Source organism: Carcharodon carcharias, chromosome 23 (genome assembly GCF_017639515.1).
Source record: "Carcharodon carcharias isolate sCarCar2 chromosome 23, sCarCar2.pri, whole genome shotgun sequence".
Taxonomy (NCBI): domain Eukaryota; kingdom Metazoa; phylum Chordata; class Chondrichthyes; order Lamniformes; family Lamnidae; genus Carcharodon; species Carcharodon carcharias.
Window position 1 is genome coordinate 33,817,795 of NC_054489.1, and position 25,235 is coordinate 33,843,029.

Sequence of the window (25,235 nt, forward strand, 5' to 3'; positions counted from 1 at the left end):
GACTTAGACTGACTCCCAGTTAAGCAAAGTCTCAATTTTAAAATTTTCTTCTGTGTTTTAAAATCCTTCCACGGCCTTCCCCGTTCCTATCTTTTAATCTCCTCCAGTTCTACAACCCTCCGAGATATCTGTGCACCTCTAATTCTAGCCTCTTGAGCATCCCTGATTTTAATCACTCCATCACTGGTGGCTGTGCCTTCAGCTGCCAAATTTTAAGCTCTGAAATTCCTTCTCTAAACCTCCCTATTTCTCTTTTTTGATGCTCTATGAAATTTATTGGGTGCCTCTTTCACCAGCTTTTGGTCATCTGCCCAAATATCACAAATGTCCCAATGTCAAATTTTCTTGGATAACTCTCCTGTGAAATGTTTGGGGGAATTTTTTCACATTAAAAATGCTGCATAAATATAAGTTGTTGTTGTTGTTTCAGGTGCAAATAAACTCCTGTGTGCAAGCATTTGCATTTTATGTATCTTTGTTAACAAGTAGCTGTTAATATGTTCTTAACATAAAACTCATCTATAGAGAAGCTTTTCAAATTTTGGACTATTAGTAATGTTACCACAAGGAGTTTCATACCATACTTATTTTTAATCTGCAAACCACCAACAGTACATTACAGATGGTGTTCACCTAAACTTGGCTATGTGGAAGGTGCAATTTGAATTATATATTTAACTCAAGTGGTTGGTTTCAAGTTTAATACTGATGATAGCGACAGGAACAATTAAAGAATGTAATTTTTTGCAACTTTAATATCACAGTATGGAAAAATAACCATTGAGTTAGGTTCCAAACCAACTCCAAAGACAGCAGTGAGAGATCCCCTGGAGGCAACAGTTTCATGCCACACTGAAGTGAAATTCCATTGCAGTGTCAAACCTGGTTTAAAAGTGCTCAGGATAGTCGGCATTCTTTAGGCTTATCCATAGCTTACTTAAATACGAGGGCAGATATTCTCAAAACATTCAAATTTTGCAGAGAGAAACAAATTTAAGTATGTGTGTATAACAACTTATGTGCAGAGCTCCCTCTTGACCAGACTATAGCTCCAGTACCTCAAATCCAGCTATGTGAAAACCAGCAATGTCCTTAAACCAGGCATTTTTTTAAAATAGGCCTTGCAAGACTATCTCATGGAGATAAGTGCATAAGTTAAAGATTATTAATAATTATTGGTATAATAATATTATTATTAAGTATTCTGTCCCCAAAAGATTTGTATTATTCTGCTAGTTTTAGTTAATTAATTAACCACAAACCCACAGCAGAAAACAAAATTTCAGATGTGTCCTCTGGCTAGTAGTGGAATGAAGAACAAAAAATAAAGCTTCCATGCGGTATCGTATGCCTGTCATTTCCTGAGCTGAGTGGCTGGAGCAACCCTTGACCCCACCCGGCCAACTCAGCCTGACCCAAACCTTAGTCACAATATGGTGCCAGTCTCACCACGAGTGCCTTGCAGCGGGTATCGCAGGTGAATGAAAATACTGTACAATACTTTCCTCTCTAAGCAGATAAGCAGCACCTATAACCAACCATGGAAACTATATCTTATGTGACCTTTAGAATGAAAAGAGGCAACAGAGCAGAGGCAAACAGGCAGGCTCTAGGCCTAAAGAAGATTCATAAAGGAGGGAAAAGCACAAAGGAGCCAACATGTTGCAACATGCATGAGACTGAAGACAACCATCACCCAGCCTCTGAAAGCCGGCAAGATCCAAAATCTGTCATGGTCTCGGTTCTCAGGTTGCTGGTTTTGAGACACTCTTGGCGGAATTTTTTGCACCCACCCACCGCCGGGATCTTCCAGCCCCACTGTAAGTCAATGGACTTCTGGTTGGGGCACTGCCTTGCCCGCGGCGGGTCCCACCCGCAACGGGGCCGGAAAATCCCAGCCTCTACCTCTACTAATTTGAAGCCAAACAGTATGAACCAAGGTACTTTAGGAGTCTAGTGGAGACTATATTGTTTTACAATTTGAGGTTAAAATATGAATTAAGATTAATTTATGTTTGGTCCTCATTTCTTTACCATATAAAATAAGGTAAACGACCTATACAAATGGTTCAAATTAAGAAATTTTAATACAGCAATCAGGGATTTTTTCCACACTTTCAATCAAAGTAACAGATAATCAAACAGCTCTGTAGCTATAAAATTGTGTGTGTGTCAAATACTGTATGATAATGGAGATTAGCCATGAATGAGGATTCTGGTTTGTGTTTTATTCATTCACGGGGTGTGGGCTTTGCTGGCTGGGCCAGCATTTATTGGCCATCCTAGCTGCCCTTGAGAAGGTGGTGAGCTGCCTTCTTGAACTGCTGCAGTCCATGTGGTATAAGTACACCTACAGTGCTGTTAGGAAGGGAGTTCCAGGATTTTGACCCAGTGCCAATGAAGGAACGGTGATATATTTCCAAGTCAGGATGGTGAGTGACTTGGAGGGGAAATTCCTGGTGGTGGTGTTCCCATCTATCTGCTGCCCTTGTCCTTCTAGATGGTAGTTATTATACACTACATATAATCAACATGGACATGAGGTTCCCATCCCATCACGTACTGTGCTTTATTTTTATTCATATATATTTTCATGGGAAAACCCTGAAATTCATAAAGTTATATATCATTTCCTTCCGAGTGTCTGCTATAGCTCAGTTGGTGGCATTTTTGCCTCGAAATCAGAAGTTGCTGGATCCAAGTCCCACTCCCGGACTTGAGCACAAAAGTCAAGGCTGACATTCCAGCCCAGGACTGAGGTGCTGCTGCATTATCCAAGGTACAAATTACTGTCTTTAGATCCACCTGCTCTCTCAGGTGGATCTAAAAAGGTCTCAGGGCACCATTTCAAATCAGCTGTTGCTTTTCCTACATCGCAACAGTGACTATGCTTCAAAAGTACTTCATTGACTATAGAATACTTTGGGATGCCCTGAGGTCATGAAAGGTGCTAAGTAAATGCAAGTCTTTCTTTCTTGAAGTAGTATCTGCACATCTTGAAATAGGATCTAAATAGATGTCTAATATGTTGGAAAATGCATGTCATAATCAAAAATTTCTGGAGTGGAGAGCATGTTTCCCCTAGTATGGCTGCCAACAGTGATTAAATGTATTCCCAGAGGTTTCATCATGAGTTGCCCCCCACACTCCAGCCATTAGTCGGCCAACACATCCGTCCTTGTGACACACTGCCTTCCTATGCCAATTGGAAAGCAAAAAGACTCATTATCCAATTGGATGATGGTCAGCCAAGCAGCTTCTTTTAAAGCAAAAAACTGCGGATGCTGGAAATCCAAAACAAAACCAAAAATACCTGGAAAAGCTCAGCAGGTCTGGCAGCATCTGCGGAGAGGAACACAGTTAACGTTTCGAGTCCAAATGACCCTTCAACAGAACTAAGTAAAAATAAAAGAGAGGTGAAATATGATCTGGTTTAAGGGTTTAAGGCTAGTTTACTTGTCCCACCCCCCCTTAAACCAACTTATATTTCACCTCTCTTTTATTTTTACTAAGTTCTGTTGAAGGGTCATATGGACTCAAAACATTAACTGTGCTCCTCTCCGCAGATGCTGCCAAACCTGCTGAATTTTTCCAGATATTTTTATTCCGGCTTCTTTTAAATCCCATTTTCAATATTGTTATAGCCGGTAAAGATAAATGTTCGAAGAAAGTTACAAAGAAAAACAATCTTTTTAAATGATAAAAGCAAAGAACTGCAGATACTGGAAATCCAAAACAAAAACAAAAACAGAAATACCTGGAAAAACTCAGCAGATCTGGCAGCATCGGTGGGGAAGAGCACAGTTGACGTTTCGAGTCCTCATGACCCTTCAACAGAACTAAGTTATAATAGGAAAGGGGTGAAATATAAGCTGGTTTCAGGGGGAGGAGGTGGTGTTGGGACAAGAGCAGCTAGGTAAAGGGCCAGTGATAGCTGGAGATAACCAAAAGATGTCACAGACAAAAGGACAAAGAGGTGTTGAAGGTGGTGATATTATCTAAAGGATGTCACAGACAAAAGGACAAAGTGGTGTTGAAGGTGGTGATATTATCTAAAGGAATTAGCACATTTAGATAATATCCTTTAGATAATATCACTACCTTCAACACCTCTTTGTCCTTTTGTCTGTGACATCTTTTGGTTATCTCCAACTATCACTGGCCCTTTACCTAGCTTTTGTTGTTCCAACACCACCACCCCCCCCAACCAAACCTTAAACCAGCTTATATTTCACCCCTTTCCTATTTTTACTTAGTTCTATTGAAAGATCATGAGGACTCGAAACGTCAACTGTGCTCTTCTGCACCGATGCTGCCAGACCTGCTGAGTTTTTTCCAGGTATTTCTGTTTTTAACTTTTTTAAATGTCCTGATGATCTTTCTCCAGGCTTGCATACAACAGTGTCCTGGAGATTAATCTCCAATTCCTGACAACCTGTCTACCCCTCCCCCAAAATATTTCGGGGGGGGGGCGGGGAGACAGGTTTCACTGTATGAACTGTTCTGAATATTTTAAACCTAACCGGGGGGGGGGGGGGGAGGCAGGCAAAACACTCAGGGGCTACCATTTTAACTCTGAATTGCAAAGAGTGAGTCAAATAAACAACTTTAACCAAAACAAAGAACATCCCTCCCCGCAAAGTCAGGTTTTCATCCGCCCCGCCCGGGGATTAACGACCGTTTCCAGGTGAGGCTGAAGAAATTTTAAAACTGAATTCAAACGGTCGCTCACCAGAACCGGGAACAAAGCGCCCAGTGGGGAGGAGGAGGAGGAGGGGGGGGTCGTTGTTTCCAGACCAAAGCCGTCCTCTCTCCCTCTGCCACTCTCCCCCTCTCCCTCACGGACGGTGGACGCTCTCCCTCCGGCCGCTCGCTTTTTCGTCTTTTCGGGGCTTCGGTATTTCAAACTCGGCTCCGCGTCAGCGCCAAAGAGCCGCAGCTACGGCGGCCGCTCGGGGTCAGAGCGAAAGGCAGCGCTGCCGGGGAACTGTCAGGCACCTCCGCGGGCAGCTCCAGCTCTGTCAGGACCCCCGCCGCCTCCTCCCACCCACACACACGCAAGATGGCGGCGCCCAGCGGAGAGGTGGCGGCGTTTGGTGTGTGGCTCAGTAAACGGCTGGAAGAGCTGGAAATAGACGAGGATGTTTACGGTTCGTACATCAACGGAATCTTGCGGGAAGAAGAGAACGAAGAGGAAAAATCTGAGGCTCTTCAAGCCATATTATCCGCATTTATGGTGAGTGCAGCACTGAAACCATGGCCGTGTCGGTTCAGTCTGAATGTTACCCTCACTCTCTAATAGACTTTCTCCAGTTTATAACGATATTGTTTTCTTTGACACATTCCTCGCGCGATTAAAGTCGGGAAACACGTCTGTTTATCTGTTTCAAGTGACGGCAATTTGAAACGTTTGTTGTAATTCAATACGATGTGGCTAATTCTGTAACACCAAAGTGTAAATTTAGCCATCTCCCCTCACGTAGCTCTCACCCATGTTTGTATCCGAACAGGAGCGCTATCATTGTCCACTGAATCTCTTGATTATTTTTATATTCAGTAGGCACAAATACAATATGTGGGGAAAAACATTCTCGCCCTGATGCTGTTCCCCGGTTACACATTTATACTCTGCTGTTATTTTACTCCCTTTCTAAAAACTTGACTACAGGCAGGAAAGTTTTAACTCATTATACAGGACGTGAAAATCAAAAATGCCATGTTGTGTGCGTTTGTAAATTGTTTACTGTAGTGTTCAAAATATTTGGTTTAATTTCCACTGCTCTCATCAAAATTCTTTTAGGAGCTTTACTCTCCACGCACGATTCAAATTAACCACGCGTTGATTGCTAAAACGACCAGGTTTTTGCAATACAGTGTTCTTTTTTAAAAAAAAGTCATAGGGAATATGCAAGTCTAGCGCCATGTTGCTCTCTTCTGAAGCATTGTCGTACTAAGATGGATGACCCATACATTAGACAGGAATAAAAAGTTAAATCAGGGTTGAGAGAATTGAAGGTTATCTTCTGTGTCTCATCTGTGTTCCAAACCCTATGTTGTAAAAGAACTACAAAAGTTGCATTATTGTGGGAGATTCTGTCAGGAGTAAATATCCATCTAGGACTACAAACTGATTACGTAGATTGCTGAATTATACAGATCATGGTCTACCTGTCTTCATGGTAGCAGACAATTCTCTAGTATCTCCCCCAACTCTTAATGCCCTTTCTGATCTCTGCTCAATCGTGACACCCACTTACTGCTTTCCCTGACCCTATTTCCATTATGCTACTGACCACCAACTTCACTTCCTAGGTCTGTTAGATCATTGTGTAAATCGTTCCCCATTCTCTTTCAAAATCACAGGGATCAATCATTCCCACTCAAAAAAAACACATTTATCTGCTCTTGCAAGCTATTACCCTCATCTAATTTGTTTTCTTACCAAGTTAATTATTGTGCTGGCACCTCCCAATTCTGTGCTCATCTTTCCTTCAAGTCCTTGTTTGAATTGCTCTAATCAGGCTTTATTCCCTGCCACAGCACCAAAACAGTCCTATTCAGAGTCACAAGGGGCATCCTCTGGAGCTGCATGCATTATTGTTTTCGTCAATTTCTGCAACCTTCAATGCTTCTGTGCCACACCATCCTCCTTTGTTGTTCAGCTCAATGGAACAGCCCTGGCTTCCACTCTTGCTTATTTAATTAGAGCCATAACATCTCCAACAATGGTTTCTCGCTCCTGAACTGTCATCTCTGGAGTCTCCCAGAGACCTGGGTGTCATTGGAGCTGCACTCATGCAGGCAGGTTGAGAGTGTTGCCATCACATTTCTGATTTGTGCCTTGTATGTGGTGGAAATGCTTTAGGAACTCAGGAGATGAGCCACTCATTACAGAATACCCAACTGTAAGGAAAATATCTTTATTTCTGTTGGATTGTTGTAAAGAACATATCTTTTTACTTTCTGTTGGACCGTGGGTTAAAATTACAGTGGCTGCAGTTTGAAAGACATGTCCACTTGAATAGGATGAGAGAGAAATACATGCTGCAGTCCTAGAACAGTCTGTGTCATGAAAGACAGGGTGGTGCCGGAAAGAAGTCTTGGACCAAAGGAGCTGCTTGGCAACAACGTTTTAATTGGCTCCTGACCAGGTGGTCAGGTTTTGTGTGAGAGCAGTGCAGCAGAATAGCTCTTGGCCTGAAAGGAAAAAGACCTAAAATCTCTTTCTCCTTTGTGTGGAAGATTCCAGTAATTCCACAATAACAGCTAGCTGGCTTTTTCTCCTCATATCTCTATAACCTGCTGTCTCAGAAAACCCGTGTCAAGAGGAAAAGGGGAAAATCACTGCTGAACCAGTGAACTAAATACTGAAAGTGCTGGAAGACCACCTCATGTCATCAAAAAGAACTGAAAGGAATTTGGAAGACATCACTGAAAATCAACCCATTGAATCCTATTTTCCGGAGCTGGTGCTATTGAATGGTTTTATCCCACCCTTAAAATCTATGTTTTTGTGTGTCTTATGTGTCTTGTATGCATGTGTATAAGGAGTTAAGGAGGGGTCGAGTTTAGGTTATAGAGTTAGAAATTAGCAATTCATATTTCTTTGTTTTGCCACTGGTTAACGACAGTTTGTTCAATAAACAAACAATTATACACTTATTAAGTTTACAAACCTGGTGCTCGTATTCTGTTAACCTAAATTAAACAATTAGGTGGTTTAATCAAACTTTCATATCTGTCACGGCTCGGGGTGCAGTGGGGTTTGATATTGCAGCGCACTATCCCCAGTGAGTTGTGAAAATATCGAGAATTGGTGGCCAGGCTCTTCATTTTTGAAGGTAATCATTCCCTGGCACTTTTTGATGTAAATGTTACTTGCCACATGGATGCAGTCCAAGTGTTGCTGCATGTGGATATAGACTACTTTGTTATGAGGAATTGCAAATTGAACTGAATACTGAAATTATCAATGAACAGCTCCACTTCTGACCCTACAATAGGTGTAAGGTCATTGATGAAACATTGATGAAAATGGTTGGGCCTAAGATGCTTCTTAGTACCTGAGAAACTCCAGCTGTAATGCATTGGGGCTGAGATGATTGACTTTAATGTCAAAAGCAGTCACTATCACCTCGTGTCTACAGTTCAACTTTCGTTGTCCTTGTTTTGAACAAGGCTGTCATAAACTCTACAGCCCTGTGTTCCTAATGGAATCCAAATTTTGCATTGGTGAACAGTTCATTAGTTTGTAAGTGCTGCTTGATAGAACTTTTGATGACACTTGCCATCACTTTACTGATGATTGGAAGCAGGCTGTTGTAGTAATTGGCTGGGTTGGATTTGTCCTGTTATTTAGGGGGAGAGAACATGACTGGGCAATTTCACACATTGTTGGTTTGACATTGTACTGGAACAGCCTAGCTAGGGGCGGTATAATTCACGGGTCAGCGCGACCGAATCGGAGCCCACAGTTTCTGCTCGTAAAATAAAACCTTTACAAAAGGCCAAACTAACTTTGAACCATGTACGTGAGTTTGTGTTTGGTAGTCTTGAATTCACCGCTAATTTTTCCTCAGAAACAGGCTGTACGTAAATTTGGAATTCTGCTCTTATCTGTTTCAGGATGAAGATTCATTGGCAATCATTTGCAAAGATATTATTCAAAAGTGGTCTGAGACCACAAACAATACCACACAAGAAAAAAATGTTGAAGGTAAAGATCAGGATAATCTCAGATGTCCAATAATAGCTGTTGGTTTTTGTTTTGCATATTTTAAATGCATGAAGTCAATACATTGGGTGAGTATGCATCATAACTATGTAGGATTTTTCTGTTTTATTCATACAAATGTTAAATATTGCTATGAAGATAACGTGAGAAAGAAAAACCTTTGGTTCTTTTGGTATTCTAATTGTAAAAGTTTAATATCTAACTGGATTTCTTCCATCTATGTTTTTAAGATGAAGTACATGCCATTGCAAGTATGATTGAGAAACAGGCTCAGATTGTTGTGAAACAAAAAGATGCTTCAGAAGAGGAGAAATCTAGGAAAGCTGCAGTTCTTGCACAGTATGCAAATATAACTGATGAGGAAGAATATCCTTTCTGGTGCTGCTTTCTTGGGAAGAAGAATTAAGATATATTCAGTGGAATAATTTTCCTGACATCGATTTGAAAGCCTGGTTTTGCTCTCTTCCCATCTTTCCCCTCCTGCAAAAGAGCAATACAGTTAAATGAACTTTAGTGATTATTTTTGGAAGGGGCAGGTTTAATTGAACAGCTCAATGAAGGGAGACCTCAATTTTCTCTTTAAAAAATACAGAAATATATAAAACACACTGCATAACAGATACTTTGAAAAGAAGGATGATGAATAGGTAATGCTAATAAAACATTTCATAGTAGTATATTACTGCAGTGATAGACCTTTCCTACGAATGTCTTTATTAATATGAAGGATGGAGATTAGAAATAATGGTATTTCAAACAAATATTTATAAAAGCAAAATTGGGATTAATGCTCTGAAGAAGAGTCATACAGACTTGAAACGTTAACTCTGTTTCTCTCTGTATAGATGCTGCCAGACTTGAGTATTTTCCAGCATTTTTTATTATTCATAATAATATTTATGTATTTTATATAATTTTATAAAATCAATGGCTTTCTATTCCTGGCCAGCCTGTCTCTTTCACTGACACCACTAAAACAAGTTTTTTGGCTTTGATTCATTTGCAGTTTGTTGCAAATTGGCAGCTGCATTGCCTATCCAACATAAGTGATTACACTTCACAAATAATCTATTGATTGCAAAGCATTTTGGCATGATTTCAGGTTATGATGTCACAGAACGTCAGGGTCCACATGGACACTCAGATCTACCTGTCTTGAGCCCTCCATGCCTCTGATTTGTCGTGCTGCTTGTCTACCATCCAGTATTGGATGAACAGAAATTTACTCCAACTAAATATTAAGACCACCGAGATTTTTGTGTCCTCTCCACTAATCCATTCCTTAGCTACTTACTTGGTAGTACTACTAGCTACTACCTACTGGATCAGTGTTGGGAGGACAGTGCAGAACTTCAAAAAGACATTGACACATTGGTGGAGTGGGCAGATAGGTGGCAGATGAAGTTCAATGTGGAGAAGTGCCAGGTGATACACTTTGGTACAAAGAACATTGAGTCAGTATAAAATAAAGGATACTATTCTAAAGGTGGTGCAGGAACAGAGATGCAGGTATATATGTACATAAGTCATTAAAGGTAGCTCGTCAGGTAGAGAGAGCTGTTACTAAGGCATACAGTATTCTAGGCTTCATTAGTAGGGGCATAGAGTACAAGAGCAGGGAGGTTATGATGAACTTATTGAACATTGGTTACACCTCAGCGGGAGTATTGTGTACAGTTCTGGGTGCCACACTATAGAAAGGATGTGAATGCATTGGAGAGAGTTCAGAAGAGGTTTACAAGAATGGTTTCAGGGATGAGACACTTCAGTTATGAGGAAAGATCGGAGAAGTTGGGACTGTTTTCCTTGGAGAGGAGAAGGCTGAGATGTGACTTGATAGAAGTTTTCAAAATCATGAGGGGTCTGGACAGAGTAGATGGGGAGAAACTGTTCCCACTCGTAAACGAATCAAGAACCAGAGGGCACTTTTTTAAAGCATTTTGCAAAAGAAGCGTATGAGGTGAGAAAAAACTTTTTTCACACCGTGTAGTTAGGGTTTGGAATGCATTGCCTGGAAGCGTGGTGGAGGCAGGTTCAATTGAGGCATATAAGAGGGCATTGGAGATTGTTTCTATTTAAATAATGTGCAGGGTTACGGGGAAAAGGCAGGAGATTGGCATGAAGTTAAAATGATCAGAGAGCCAGTGCAGACACGATGAGCCAAATGGCCTCCTTCTACACCGTAACGATTTGGAGAGTGTGACTCCATCCCGCTGCTGGCGACTGAGAGGCTGAATTGGACTGTTCAGAACCTCCTGGCTGGCCTCCCATCTGCACCATCTGCAGACCTGAGCTCACCCAAAATTCTGCTGCTTGTATCCTAGCTTGCACCAAGTCCTATGCATGCATCACCTATGTTCCCTGACCTACTACACTGGCTCCTGGTCCAGGAATTCCTTGTTTTTTAAAATCCTTATTCAGATTCCTCCATGGGCTCACTCCACCTTATCTGTAACTACCCCCCAATTCACACAGCCCTTCTAAGATCTCTGAACCTCTTCTGACCTCTTGGTGCATCCTGGTTTTTCTACATTAAAGGTACCACATAAATACAAGTTTATTCTCTTCCTGCTTTTGTAGTGTTTGTTGATTATATAACCTAATTATATGAACGGACTATTTACAATTTTCTGCACAGAAACAACCTATTTGGCTTAACTTGTTCTGTGCTGATTATACTCTAAACCTTCTCCCACACATTTCTTCATCCAATCCCATCACCATAACCTATTTATTTCTCCATCATGCACTTATCTAATTTTCCCTTGAGTGCATTATGCTATTCACTTCAGTTACTCCCTGTGATAGTTTGATATTATGACCACTCTGGGTAAAGAAATTTCTTCTGAAATTGTTGTTGGATTTATTAGTGACCATTTTATATTTATGGTCCCTAGTTCTAGTCTTGCCTGCAAGCAGAAACGTTTTCCCTATATATACCCTATCAAACCCTTTCATTATCTTGAAGACATCTGTCAGATCACCCCTTAGTTTTCTGTTTTTAGGGAAGGGCACCAGCCTGTTCAATCTTTCCTGGCAGGTATAACCTCTCAGTTGTGATAACATTCTAGTAAATTTGCTTGCACTTCTTCCAGTGCCTCCATAACTGTTTTATAATATAGAGACTGAAACTTTTTTATCCTATAATGAGATGTGTGTATCGCTGGCAAGGCCAGCATTTATTGCCCATCTCTAACTGCCCTTGAGAAGGTATTGGTCAGCCGTCGTCTTGAGCTGCTGCAGTTCGTGTGCTGTAGGTACACTCAGCACTGTTAGGAAGGGAATGCCAGGATTTTGATCCAGCAACAGTGAAGGAATGATATAGTCCCAAGTCGGGATGGTGTGTGGCTTGGGAGGGGAACTTGCAGATATTGGTGTTGCCCTGCTTCTGCTACCCTTATTCTTTCAGGTGGTAGAGGACTTGGGTTTAGAAGGTGCTGTCAAAGGAGTCTTCATAAGTTGCTGTAGTGTATCTTGTAGGTGGTACACACTGCTGCCACTGTGTACTTGTGGTGGAGAAGGTGAATGTTTAGGTTGGTGAATGGGATGCCAATCAAGCAGATTGCTTTGTCTTGGATGGCATTGATCTTGAGTGTTGTTGTAGCTGCACTCATCCAGGCAAGTGGAAAGTTCTCCATATACTCTTGACTTGTGCCTTTTAGATGGTAACAGACATTGGGAAGTCAGGAGGTGAGTTACTTGCCTCAGAATTCCCAGCCTCTGATCTGCTCTTTCAGCTGCAGTATTTATCTGCCTGGTCCAGTTAAGTTCCTGGTCAATGGTAACCCTCAGGATATTGATAGTGGGGGATTGAGCGATGGTAATGCTATTGAATATTATGGGGAGATGGTTAGATTCTCTTGTTGGAGATGGTCATTGCCTGGCACTTGTGTGCTCCCAAGCCTGACTGTTGTCCAGGTCTTGTTGCATATGGACTGTTTCAGTATCTGAGGAGTTACAAACAGTACTGAACGTTGTACTATTGTGAATGAACATCCCCACTTCTGACCTTATGATTGAGGAAAGTCATTGATGAAGCAGCTGAAGATGATGGGGCCTAAGGACTTCTGAGGAGCTCCTGCAACAGTACCCTGGGACTGTGATGATTGGCCTCCAACAATATAACTATCCTGCTTTTGTTCTTGGTATGACTCCAAGCATTGGAGAGTTTCTCCCTGATTCCCATTGGCTTCAATTTTGCGAGGGCACCTTGATGCTACACTTGTCAAATGCTGCCTTGATGTCAAGGACAGTCACTCTTGTCTCACTGTTCACAGTGCTCCAACTTTGGTTTAGCCAAGTTCAGTAATTAGTGCTTCACTGCTTCTCAGTTCTCTTCCTCTAGAAATTAACTAAAGTACTTTTGTTTTTTTTAATGGCATAATTAACCTGTAATGATACTTTCTCATGATTTATCTGAACTCTCAGATCCCTCTGTTCCATTGTTCCATTTAGCCACTCACTTTCCAACAACAACGCATATTTATATTGTGCCTTTAATGCAATAATACGTCCCAAGGCGCTTTGCAGCATTATAAAGCAAAATTAGATTCTGAGCCACACAAGGTGATATGGGGGCAGGTTGTTACGGAGCGTGTAAAAGGAGGACAGAGGCAGAGTGATTTAAGGACAGAATTCCAGAGCTTAGCACCTAGGCAGCTGAAGGTATGGCCACCAATGGTAGAGCAATTAATAAATTGCTCAGGTGGCCAGAATTAGACAAGCTCAGATATCTTGGACGGTTTTGGGGTTAGAGGAAACTACGTAGGTAGGGAGGGGCAAAGCCATCAAGGGATTTGAATACAAGGATAAGAATTTTTAAATAGAGGCATTGCTTAACTGGCAGCTAATGTAGGTCAGTAAGCATAGGATGATTGGTGAATGAGGCTTAGTGCAAGTAAGAACATAGGCAGCAGTGTTTTGGATGGCATCATTTATGGAAGATAGAATGTGGGAGGTCAGCCAGAAGTGTGTTGGAATAGTCAAGTGTAGAGGCAACATGAATGAGGGTCTCAGTGGCAAACAAGCTGAGGCAAGTCATGAAGGTGGAAGTAGGAGGTCTTCGTATTGATGCGGATGAATGGTCAGTATCTTGGCTCTGGATCAAATATGACACCAAGGTTATGAATAGTCTGGTTCAGCCTCAGATTTCTGCCAGAGAGAAAGTGAGATGGAGTTGCCAGCTAGTGAATGGAGTTTGGAGCAGGGTCCGAAGACAATGGCTTCAATTTTCCCAATATTGATGGAAATTTCTGCTCAGATAGGTAATCTGACAATTTAGCAACATTGGAGGACCTGGGAGAGGTGATGGGGAGGTAGAATGGGTGTCATCAACATACATGTGAATGTCCCTCAGCATAGAGTTTGTATAGATGAGAAATTGGAGGGGACTGAGGATAGACCTTTGGGGGACATCAGAGATTATGGTGCAGGAACTGGAAGAGAAGCTATTGTGAGCGATACTCTGGCCAAGCCTAGATAAGGTTGGAACCAGGTGAGTACAGTCCCATCCAGGAGTATGTAGCCTCCTTATTCTTCGTACCAAAGCACATTACTTTGCACTTACCTATATTAAGGCTCTCTTGCCAATTACACATGTATCCTGCAAGAGCCATATCCGACGCTGGGTAGCTCGGAAGTTTTGGGGTGTACCCCAGAGATGCGCTGGGGAATCCCTCTGGGAAGTTCCCAGATAAGAGCTTGCACGGTAATTGCCCAGAAGTGGTACTTCCTCTGGACAATTTTGCATTGCTGGGAACCATCCGAAAATGCAGTTGAAATCACAAACTTCAGATAGTTCTGCTAGGGCTATACCAATAGTTACCCAGAAAAGGCTAGAAGAATTAAAATCTCTTCTAATTTCTGGGTAACTATTGTAAAGACCCAGACTGATCCCCCATGGGACTCCTCCACCCCCGATTAACTAACCAACCCCACCTCTCCGCCATGGTATTCCCCACCCGCCGACCCCCCTCGGGATTCCTCCCACCCTCATGTAACTCCTCACCTGAATGTCCAGGCCGCTGCACCCCCCCCCCCCCCCCCCCCCCCCCCAATTTCAATGGGCCCTTTAAACTTACCTGCTTTACAGCAGCTAATGCCATAAGAAAGGGGGCGAGTCCTCCTTCAATTTGACGGTGCTGGACTTCGATGCTGGACCTTGGAGACAGCTGTACTTCCTGGATCTCACCCAGCCTGAGTTGGAAGGTCAGGCAAGACAGGCACTGAAGAAATTTGGCATAGGTAAGAGGGCATGGAGTGGTAATTCAGCACTGATTGCCACTCCAAGAAAGTTATGGCCCATTTTGCACTTACCTATGTTGAAGTTCTCTTGCCAGTTACACATGTATTCTGCAAGTTTATTATTGTCCTTTGGTATCTTGTTCCTGACTCCACATGTTCCGACCTTACGCGGGAGTTTATTATGTGGTTCCTTATCAAAGGCTTTTTGTAAATATTTTACATCTGCTGCCTTACCCTTATCTATAGTTAGATTACCAGGCAGTGAATGAGCGAACACTAGAGCCTACTCTTTGTACATTTAACAAGCTTTTACTTACAGGTTGCATATCATACATCTCCAATCAACAGCCTCTCACTCTGCTGTATAGAGTACAGGCAAAGCCTCAAGTGACAACCAATTGATACTATAACACAATTGAAATTGTAGAAAATAAAATATTGGGAGAATCAGTTTGCATAATGGTTTGAAATCTCTACTTGTTCCAAAGACAAATTGAGAATTGTGACCTCGTATACCTGGGATTCTAATTAAGGTTGGAAAGATGATTAATTCTTCTAACTAGTGTATTTGCCAAATTTCTTAACACTGTGGTGTAGCATCTGAGTTTCCTTACAGTTCACTCAACTTCAGAAGGCCATCCACTCCCATACAGTAGCCTAATTGTTATATTAAATTGATAGCCCACAAGTTCGCATCTCACTATAATAGTGTGAAACTGAATTCAATAAATCTGACCACAAAAGCTGCTGGGTTGTCACAAAACTTAATTGATTTAGGAATACCACCCCCCCCACCCCCCACAAGCAAGGGAATATATGGGCTGATTTTTAACCTAAAATAACTGACAAGGTTCCTGGGAGGATTTTAAAAATTTGTTTCCTGATCAGAACCAACCCATTTCCAGTTTTAACTGAGGTCTGAAGGTGGGCAAATGATCAAAGCACTCCAAATATTAATATTCCAGAAAGCCATTTGGTGAAGAATAAAACTGGAGCCAATCTATACACGCTTCTAAAAGCATTTATTTACAGAATTACACTTAAAACCAAGCACTTCCCACCCCACAACCACAGTTTCAGTTTGTGTCTATAGGGGCACCAGTGAATCACCAGTTAATTCTATGCAGATAGTGGACATTAACAGACTCCCTTCCCTCTCTTTAAATAAAAACTAGTGTTTAACATTAGTATTGCAGTACTTCAACACAACAAAGCTAGCACTTAGTCTAGTCCGAGTGCCCAGCTAGTTCAACTGACAAGTCAAGTTTTGCAATTGCTGTGTCTCATCTTTAGACATGACATCATTTTTCTGTGAGGGCCTAATACATTTAACCAGGATGGGAGTAACACATCTCCGAATAGGATTGCTGAATTGAAAGTTATTCCAGACCTACTCTGCTTAATATCTGAACCCCCACTAGCCTCACTCCCATTTTAAATTCTACTCTAATCTTAATAATTAATTTCTCAAGTTCCCATAATAAAACATGGACCATGAAGATGCCTTAATGTTTTCCTTTATGATACCAATAAAACATGATGGAATTTACTTTGTTAAACACAACTTATTTTCAGAAAAATAGAGCTCACTGAAAAATACCACAGGCTGGAAGAAGCATTCAGGCCATCGAAGCATTTGTTTCGTTTCCATATCTTTCCTTCTGCATCTGCTGGTTCTTTGAACAGTTTCAGAAACACCTCTCTCTCTAATTTCTTTGCAAATTTGTTTCTCCGCATCCCTTCTTCCAGCTGGTGGGCTATATGTTATTGCACCTTTCCCATTCCATACCTCTAGCCAGAGATTCTGTCCTTGGCCCCTCTGGAACATTCTCTCTCTACAGTACTGTAATGCCATCTTTAACCAATGTTGCCACTCTTCTCTCCCCCCCACAAACCCCCTCACCCCACCTCCCACTTCTTTCCTGTCTCATCTAAACTCCTTGTACTGAGGAATATTTAACGCCCAGTCTGCCCCTTCTCTGAGCCAGGTCTCTGTTTTAGCAATAATGTAATAATTAATTTGTCATCTTGTGCCTTCAATTCACCAAGCTTATTAATCACACTCCGTGCATTCACATACATACACAATAGTCCTGACTTAGGTTTTTTTACTTTCCTGCTTTTTCTTACCCTAATAACTTACTGTTGCCTCTTCATTCTATCAAACTCTCCAAGTATTCTATTTACCTTGATGCAACTCTCTGATATATCCTTGTTATCAGTTGATACTTCACTACTTCCCACTGCCAGTTTTTCTCCTCTGCACTCTGAATTTCCCCCCAGGTTCCCACCCCCTGCCAATCTAGTTTAAACCCTTCCCAACAGCACTAGCAAACCTCCTGCAAGGACATTAGTCTCAGTCCTGTTAAGACGTAAGCTGTCATTTTTGTACAGGTCCCACCTGCCCCAGAACTGATCCCAATGCCTCAGAAACCTAAAGCCCTCCCTCTTACTGCATTTCTCCAGCCATGTATTGAACTGATCAATCTTCCCATTCTTATGTTCACTAGCACATGGCTTGGGAGTAATCCTGAGATTACTGCTCTTGATGTCCTGCTTTTTAGTTCCCTTCCTAACTCCCTAAAATCTGCTTTCAGGACCTCATCCATTTTCCTACCCATGTCATTGATCCCAATGTGGACCATGACCTCTGGCTGTACACCCTCCCCCAATAGAATGTCTGGTTCATCAGCTAAAATTTTAGACATCATTTCATCAGTCATCGCATGATTCCTTTCAGCATCCATTGTTGTCACCTGTGGTATTCATGATGTTCATATTTTCACATGTCTCTGAACTCATCATTGGCATTCCCCTCCATTATCAATCAGAAACTTCACTGGCGTCCCAAGGCCATTCCTGATCTTTTTCTCGATCATTATTTCTATAATAACTCTTTTGTCTTTAACATTACTGCAGAAAGACTAAATCTGCTCTGCTTCCTCTGAATTCTTATGGTCATATGTCAATTTAAGGACCCTGCCTTTGTTTTGTAGAATGAAAATATGTTTGTCCCATGCCTTTTAAATCAATGGCAACCACCTTGTTAAAGTCATGAACCAATGGAAGTCTTACAATAGGACATGGCAGTGTCCTTCAGTACTCTTACATTTCTCACTAATCTCTTACTCGCACTTCTCACTAATCCCTTCTATTAGCCTGTTAACCTTTTATACACTTCATCAACCATACTTGCATCTTTCAGCAGGATTTTTAACCTTGGATAAACAGGGTGAGCAAACTGCCTATGCAACTTGAAGACAGTTTGCTTGTTTGCATCTAATTCTTATCACCTGATGCTATCAATAATTATCTAACAGTCTGAAAATCATCAGATTTTGTAATAATCACTGAATCTGATTGGGTCCATTGCAGATCCATTGACATTCAAAAAAAACATTTTCATGCTCCATGCCTAGTTTCACTGGTTCCTTTTTCATAGGTTTACTCAAAAGCATAGTAATCGCACAAGAAACTAAACCAGTATTTATAAAATGGCTTACTCAGCTATTTTGTATGGAATTATATTTTTCTTTTGTGACCTCACATGTGTTGTTATCATCAAACATAAAACAAGTAGTCCTTTTATATTCCTTAATCATTTGTCATTTTCACTAAATGAATCAAGATAACATTTTAACTATTTTGTTCCACACACTGTTGTAAGTGCAAGAAATATTACTGCACGGTAAAGGAATCCATGACTAACTCATTGATCACATGACTAAAACTCCTTGTGACCTGTATAATTTGTTCAGATCATCATTATATTTATACTCTTCCTCAGAATTCTCTTGTCATTTTCAAGACCCTGCCTCTCTGCTTTGTGCAGTACAAAGTACAATGATAGGCGTTTGAGTCACGCCTGACACTATCTGTTCTTTGGGATTCATTCACCTAGTACTGCTGTTCCAGTGTTGTCATCTGCTGTAATAGCTAAAGGTGCTTTCTTCCTCATTCTGCCTTTCTTTAACCTTGCCGTTGTATTGATGCCTGTGTCCAGTGTCTGGACCATTTTGAAATCTGGCAGTCATTGAGTCCTCTACTCTTTGTGCCATTGCAGAATGTCCCATTTGTTCCACAAAAGGCTGAAGGAAGTGACTGCTTCTGCAGGAAATATTTCAAGGCAGCAAACATCTGATCCAACGGGGCCCCTCTCTCCAAAAACCCAACACAAGTTAGAACCATAGCCTGCCCTTATGTGACAACTTAGCATGATCCACCAATTTAAATGGTAGCACTGATACAGGGATTCCCAAATTGAATATTGTTAATCTTTTATGCAGTCTGTTAAAGTCCATGATATATTCTTCTTTGGAATGACTATCTGTTTTCTGATATCTATTCTGACCAGACCTCATTGGCATGAACAGGTCATTTTTTTTTCCTTAGATTTCATCCAAGAACTCTAATAGATGATCCAAATGTCAGGGATCCATCTCTCAAAATTCTCTGAAGAAGAGTCATATGGAGTCGAAACGTCTGTTTTTTGCTCCACAGATGCTGTTAAACCTGCTGACTTTTTCCATCATTTTCTGTTTTTGTTTCAGATTTCCAGTATCCACAGTATTTTGCTTTTATCCCAAAATTCTCTACTTGATTTTACTTCTTGTAGAAAGCAACAATGCCAAGGCCGCACCTTGTTTCCAATTTGATAGGGACATAACTCTTGTCCACATATCCACTCCATTCTTGCACTGTCATTCAGCTTTACAACTTTAACCCTGGTCGACTGGATTTCCTGAACTTTGGGGAACCCAGCAACTTCTTCAATGTGAGGACTTGGTAGACTCAGGAGGTAGGTACCTTCACACCTATCTCCTAGATCCAGATCCCAACCTGAAACGCCTCCATGAGCAGACTTGCACTCTCCACCACAAGGCCCCTGATTTTTGCCCCTACCACAATGCCTTTCACCCACCAACCAGCAATTCAACCTTGCACCACTGCCCTTGCTGAGGCACCCAACCAGCACCTCCCTCCACCTCTTGCACCCCCCCCCCCCTCCCCCCCCCCCCCCCACACACACACACACACACACACACACACACACACACATCCTCTGTGAGGCCTCCAACCTCCCTTGACCCTCGACCATCTTCCCCTGTGGTCAGTTAAGTAAAAATTCTCCTGCAGTAATTCCAGTCCACACTATGTGGTTGACTTTTAATACCCTCTGGTCAACTAAGGATGGACAATAAATCCAAGTTTGCATGTCTCCTACATTGCTAAATTATGGGTAAATTTCTGTTGCCTTCAATCTGTTTGGACTTGGATTGATACTGACCAAGCTCACATTATGTGGAACATTTCATTCATTGTCCTGCAGTTGATTTTTAACCCATTTCCCACAGGTGAAGGGACTGCAGATTAATTTGCTTAGCTTCTCATGAAGTTACTTTATGAAATTGTGTGATAGTATGTCAGAGAATTCCTGCTGTCAAAAGAAAAACTGCAGATGTGAAAAGTAGAGGAGGAATAAGAATGCTACATATTTTGGGATAGGGGAAGGTGGAGAACAAAGCTGGGTCCATTAAGTGCAGCTTATTAGTCCAAATGCAGTTTGGTTAGATATCATCTGAAACAGCAATGCGATCAAATCAACACAGTCATCTAACAGCTAATCCTATGTTGATATTACTTGTTACTCACAGCTTAAACTTTTAGTTTCTTTAACTTGAGCACTGAAGATGAAGAAGCCCATGGAACAAGTGGATTTAACTTTGATAGTGATAAATGTATCCTTTTTCTATGCATTTATTTTGGTGTTCTGTTGACAGCTGAAGATAATTTGGTCATATTTTTAATGCGCCAAAGAAGTTGTGACTGTATCACTGCAAAACTATGCAGTGTCTGAACTTACATTGCTTATTAATTATACCTTTTGGTTAAAATGAATTGCACAAGCTATTGAAATTTTGTACAGGACAACACATTTAATGTTGTTTGCATGTGTTAAGCAGCCAAATTTTTTTAAGAGATTACAAGTAATGAGTAAAGTTTAAAATGTGTTTAATCACATGAAAATGCAGTTGGTATTTTAAGGCTGTAACAGGTTTTGCAATTTATCATACGAGTTCCTCAGCATGCTTTAAGCTCAACACCACTATTAAGAACAATACAACAGGATGTGGCCTATCACAGCCACAAGAAAAATGACCCAAAATTTAGGCCATTTCATTTATTATAGTTACAAGAGGATCATCTGTAATAGACCCTAGATTATTCTCAATCTTGCAGGAGTCAACTTAAAATGAAAGATGTTAATATATATTAATGAATTTATTTAAAAAAATAAAGTTGGTAGTAAAGATCTTTATCTTATTTGCATTTTTAAAAGTCAGATCGACACAATGTATTGTATGGAGTAATCTTGAGATATTTTATCTTCCTTCAACTTAAAAATACTATTTAGTTAGAAAAGGCTGGCAATGTTATTACCTGCTGATTTCCATATTGAGCTGTTGCAGAAAAAAATAACATGCCACTTGATGTATTTTATAGGCCATCAAACAATGAGAAAGAGAGAGAGAAGCAGATTTTGCAAGGAGGTGCAAGAACTGTAAAGTTATAATGGGAGACTTTATTCCAATATTGAATGGGGCATTGATTGTGTTAAGGGCAGAGATGGGGAGAAATTTTTGAAATGGGAACAGGAGAACTTTCTTAACCAGTGTTTTCTGCCAGACGAGGAAAAGAATTGCAGGAATGTGAGGAAAGAACAGGGGAGTGGATTGAGTTGGTGCAGACTTAATGGTTGAATGGCCTCCTGTAGTATACAATTCCAATCAGTTTGTCCTGTGTACAAACTGCTACACTGTACATTGCATGGCTGTCATGGTAGACCCCTCATTGTTCAAGCACTTCCAAGCTGAAGTTATTTCACTGTCTTCTGCGAGCTGTCTTATGACTGAATAGTCCAATGTGGGATTCGCTTGAATGTTCACAGAACTAGCTGTTCGTATTGTCTTTGGTGCTTGGAAGAACTTGTGTAGTGGCGCCATCTGTGGCCTTTCTCTGGACAGACCTCTACGGGTTTGGTGCAGATGGTCCTCCAACATGGCTGGTTGGCTGCAGTATTTTCCCAAGAGAGATGGTCTGCAATACAGACATTTATAGGGTTTTTTTTTAGGGGTGCCCTTATATTGTTTGCACTAACCACCTTATTGTCATTTGTCCTGAGGCAGTTTGTCACAGAAGTTCTCCTTGAGGATTTATGGCATGCTCATTTAAGTTGTATTTCCTGGAGGACGTTCTCCATGCGTGTTGAGCCATGTATGATGGAGAACTTGTTTGTGATGTAGTCCTGACGCTAAATTTTCATGATGGACCTCATGTGTCTTTGGAGGAAGTGTTGCAGAGCTTTGATGTGGTGCTTAAAACAGACCCAGGATTCCATGCTAAACAGCAGGGTGGTAAGGACAATGGCTGGTCAAGTTTGATTTTTAGCTTCAGCTTAATGTTGTGCTACTTCAAGATGTGATCATGGAGGCAAAACTTGCTTTTTGGATGAGTGCACAGATATCTTCATCAATATAGTAAAAACGGATCATGTCTCTCAACTAGAAATTGCAGCTTGGCAGCTTTTGCATTCCACTAGTTGTTCTGCTTTTATCTTAAAGCATGCTGGAGCTTGTGTTTAGCAATGTTATAGGCTTGATGCTTGGTTGACTGTGGAGTTTCTAGAAGACTTGCATGTGCGAGCTACTTCTGTTTGAAAAATGGGAAATATTTTCATAATTCTGATCAGTTTTGGTACTTGCACTTACAATATCCCAGGATGTCAACTAAGTCTTGAAGATCTGATCACAGTGCTGTTTCCATTCATCATCTACGTCACTTAGGGGAGGAAGGTCATACTGCAAGATCATGTCAAGCGGTGTAGCAAATACTAGGGCAATAGTAGGGTTCTTGAGGAGCTTGACAGTTGGCCAAGTCATGCCTGGCAAGTTGATTTAGGACTTTTTGGCTGTGGTCTGATCAGCATTCAGTTCCTCACATGGCAAGAGTTACCGTGACATCGGGCTTTCTTTCTGTCTGACAAATATATAATCAAGGAGATGCCAGTGCTTAGAACGTGAGTGTTGCCAGGTTATCTTGTATTTTCCTTTCAGGCAGAACTTGGTGTTGGTTATGGCAAGGTTATGCTTAGGACACCACAAAAGTAGTAAAATTGCTTTTGAGTTTCAATGCCAGTCGGACATGACCATATCACATGGGCAGACATCCCTGCTTAACGTTAATTTGGAAAGGAAAATTCTCCTATTTTCAAATGGCTGTAATAATTTCATGACGTGGCATGACATAAAAGCAGGTAAGCCTCTCTGCTGTTAGGACCCAAGATCCTACTGCCCCTTGTCCTCAGATTCTTGCTAGCCTTGAACAAATTACAGACTTGCTCATTAGTATGCTAATTCTGGAGTTCAGGAGCTACAACTTTTAACATGTGTCATACCAATTCAGTACACATTCTTTGAAGCAGTATACCCTGTAGAATTTTAAGTATTACAAACCATGATTCAGGCTTTCCTTATAGGAGCTTATCAGAACATTCCATTTTTGATAGGACTGTGTGGTCATTCATTACCATTCACAAGCTACCTGACATAACATGGATAGTAAACTTGATAAAGGCGTACAGGAAACTGAAAATTATATTTGAGATTGCGTCTGATTAGGAAGCTAGCTCTGGTGGAGTAGATTAAATTGAGTGTGTTTGTCTTAAGTATATTTATATTAAAATCTATGCAGACATGAGGCACGCTCTGCTTTTATGACCTCTTCACAGCTCCAATTTGGTCATTTGTGTAGAAAATAGTAAACAAATAAAGAACTTTAACCATGAAGAGAAACTTAGTGTGATAATTACCAAAATACTACTTAGTCGTAATAATTCCTTAATTTCACTTTAGCTCTCTTTAAAAACACGAACGTTGAGTCTGTTCTTATCGCAAAAAAAGCAGAAAGGGAGAAGGCTCGGGGAGATGCACAAAAGAAGAAGGAGCAAGATAAACTACAGCGAGAGAAAGACAAGCTTGCAAAACAGGAAAGAAAAGAAAAGGAGAAGAAGAGAACACAGAAAGGAGAACGAAAGCGATAGATTGGGGGAAAAATAGACTGGAGTGTGAAGATGTTCAGAGCTACAAAGTTTACGACCACAAGTAATATGAACTGTGAAACACCAATGACTATTTTTTGGGGTGGGGAAGGAGGGGAGTCTCGAAGTGCGAAAAACCATCTTCCTTCATAAAATGCCAAATTTTTGCAAATATTGTGTCAAAATTGAAAGTTCAAGGTCACATAGTAAAAAATCTTGGCTAGGTATTTTCTGCATCATAAACTGCTTAATTAGGTATTTCAAATTCTTAATGTGTTTCAGTTAGTTGTGTCTAACAATTAATTGAAAATAACCTACACAGAGGAAACTAGTTGAAACACGCTATGGTGGAACCCCTTCAATGAAGGAAGAGTTTTGTTGGTTTGGTGAAATGTAACTAAGAATAAAGGATTTTCTGGAGAACTAACATTGGGATTTTTTTCGAGGCTTTTTTCAAGCCAGTTTCTGGATGGCTTTAACCTTTTTTGACTGAAATTAGACATCACTTTGGCAGTGATCTCCCTGTGGAGAGAAAGACGGTTTACATTTTGGGTTTCTCAGAGACTTGAAATATTGACTGTTTCTCTCGCCACAGATGCTGCCAGATCTGAGTGTTTCCAGCATTTTGTTTTTATTTCAGATTTGCAGCATCTGCAGTATTCTGCTTTTGTTTCACTTTTTAGCATTTTTGAAGAATGGTGCACTTTTTAGCACTGAAACTGAAAACATCTACTGAACTTAGTTGAACTATTATTCACTTTTGCTTGGGAAATTATTTTTCATTGTAATTCATAATAAAAGCAAATTTGTCACCTTGTAAATACAGTACTTGTTATTTAAATGAAGATACTGTTTATAAACAGGCACCACAGATTAAAGGAGAGTCACTGATAGCTGTTCTTTTTAAGGGAACAATTTTAACTACGTATTCACTTTTCCTTCCGGCAGAAATAAAAATAAACGCCCTTTTGCTGTGTAGAAATGCAGCTTGTTACGGTAGATCACGGCATATAAAACAACTCTTCTTTTGGCACCAAAGACCATGTTTAGGCCTATTCTTGGTGTATAAGAATTTCTGCTAAGACATGTTATACTCAGATTCTGAGTCAGCCTCAATTTTTCAACTCAAAAATGCATGTTTTACTCACCTTTATAGTTGGC

At 40.8% G+C, this 25,235-nt stretch overlaps 2 protein-coding genes across 5 annotated transcripts in view; one reads left to right on the forward strand and one right to left on the reverse strand.

Moving 5' to 3' along the window:
* Positions 1 to 4,977, reverse strand: part of LOC121268998 — a 46,215-nt gene extending 41,238 nt beyond the window's left edge. For all 4 annotated transcript variants that reach the window (XM_041173342.1, XM_041173343.1, XM_041173340.1 and 1 more), the window contains exon 1: positions 4,733 to 4,977. The gene's annotated coding sequence lies outside the window, so the exon portion shown is untranslated. The remainder of the gene's footprint in view (positions 1 to 4,732) is intronic.
* A 48-nt stretch (positions 4,978 to 5,025) lies between these two features.
* On the forward strand, positions 5,026 to 24,895 carry ccdc43 (coiled-coil domain containing 43). Its single transcript, XM_041173346.1, has 5 exons — positions 5,026 to 5,236; positions 8,626 to 8,716; positions 8,965 to 9,100; positions 20,663 to 20,715; positions 23,890 to 24,895. The coding sequence occupies exons 1-5, from the start codon at positions 5,063 to 5,065 to the stop codon at positions 24,075 to 24,077; spliced, it is 642 nt and encodes a 213-aa protein (XP_041029280.1). The 5' UTR covers positions 5,026 to 5,062; the 3' UTR covers positions 24,078 to 24,895.
* The last annotated feature ends 340 nt before the right edge of the window (positions 24,896 to 25,235 follow it).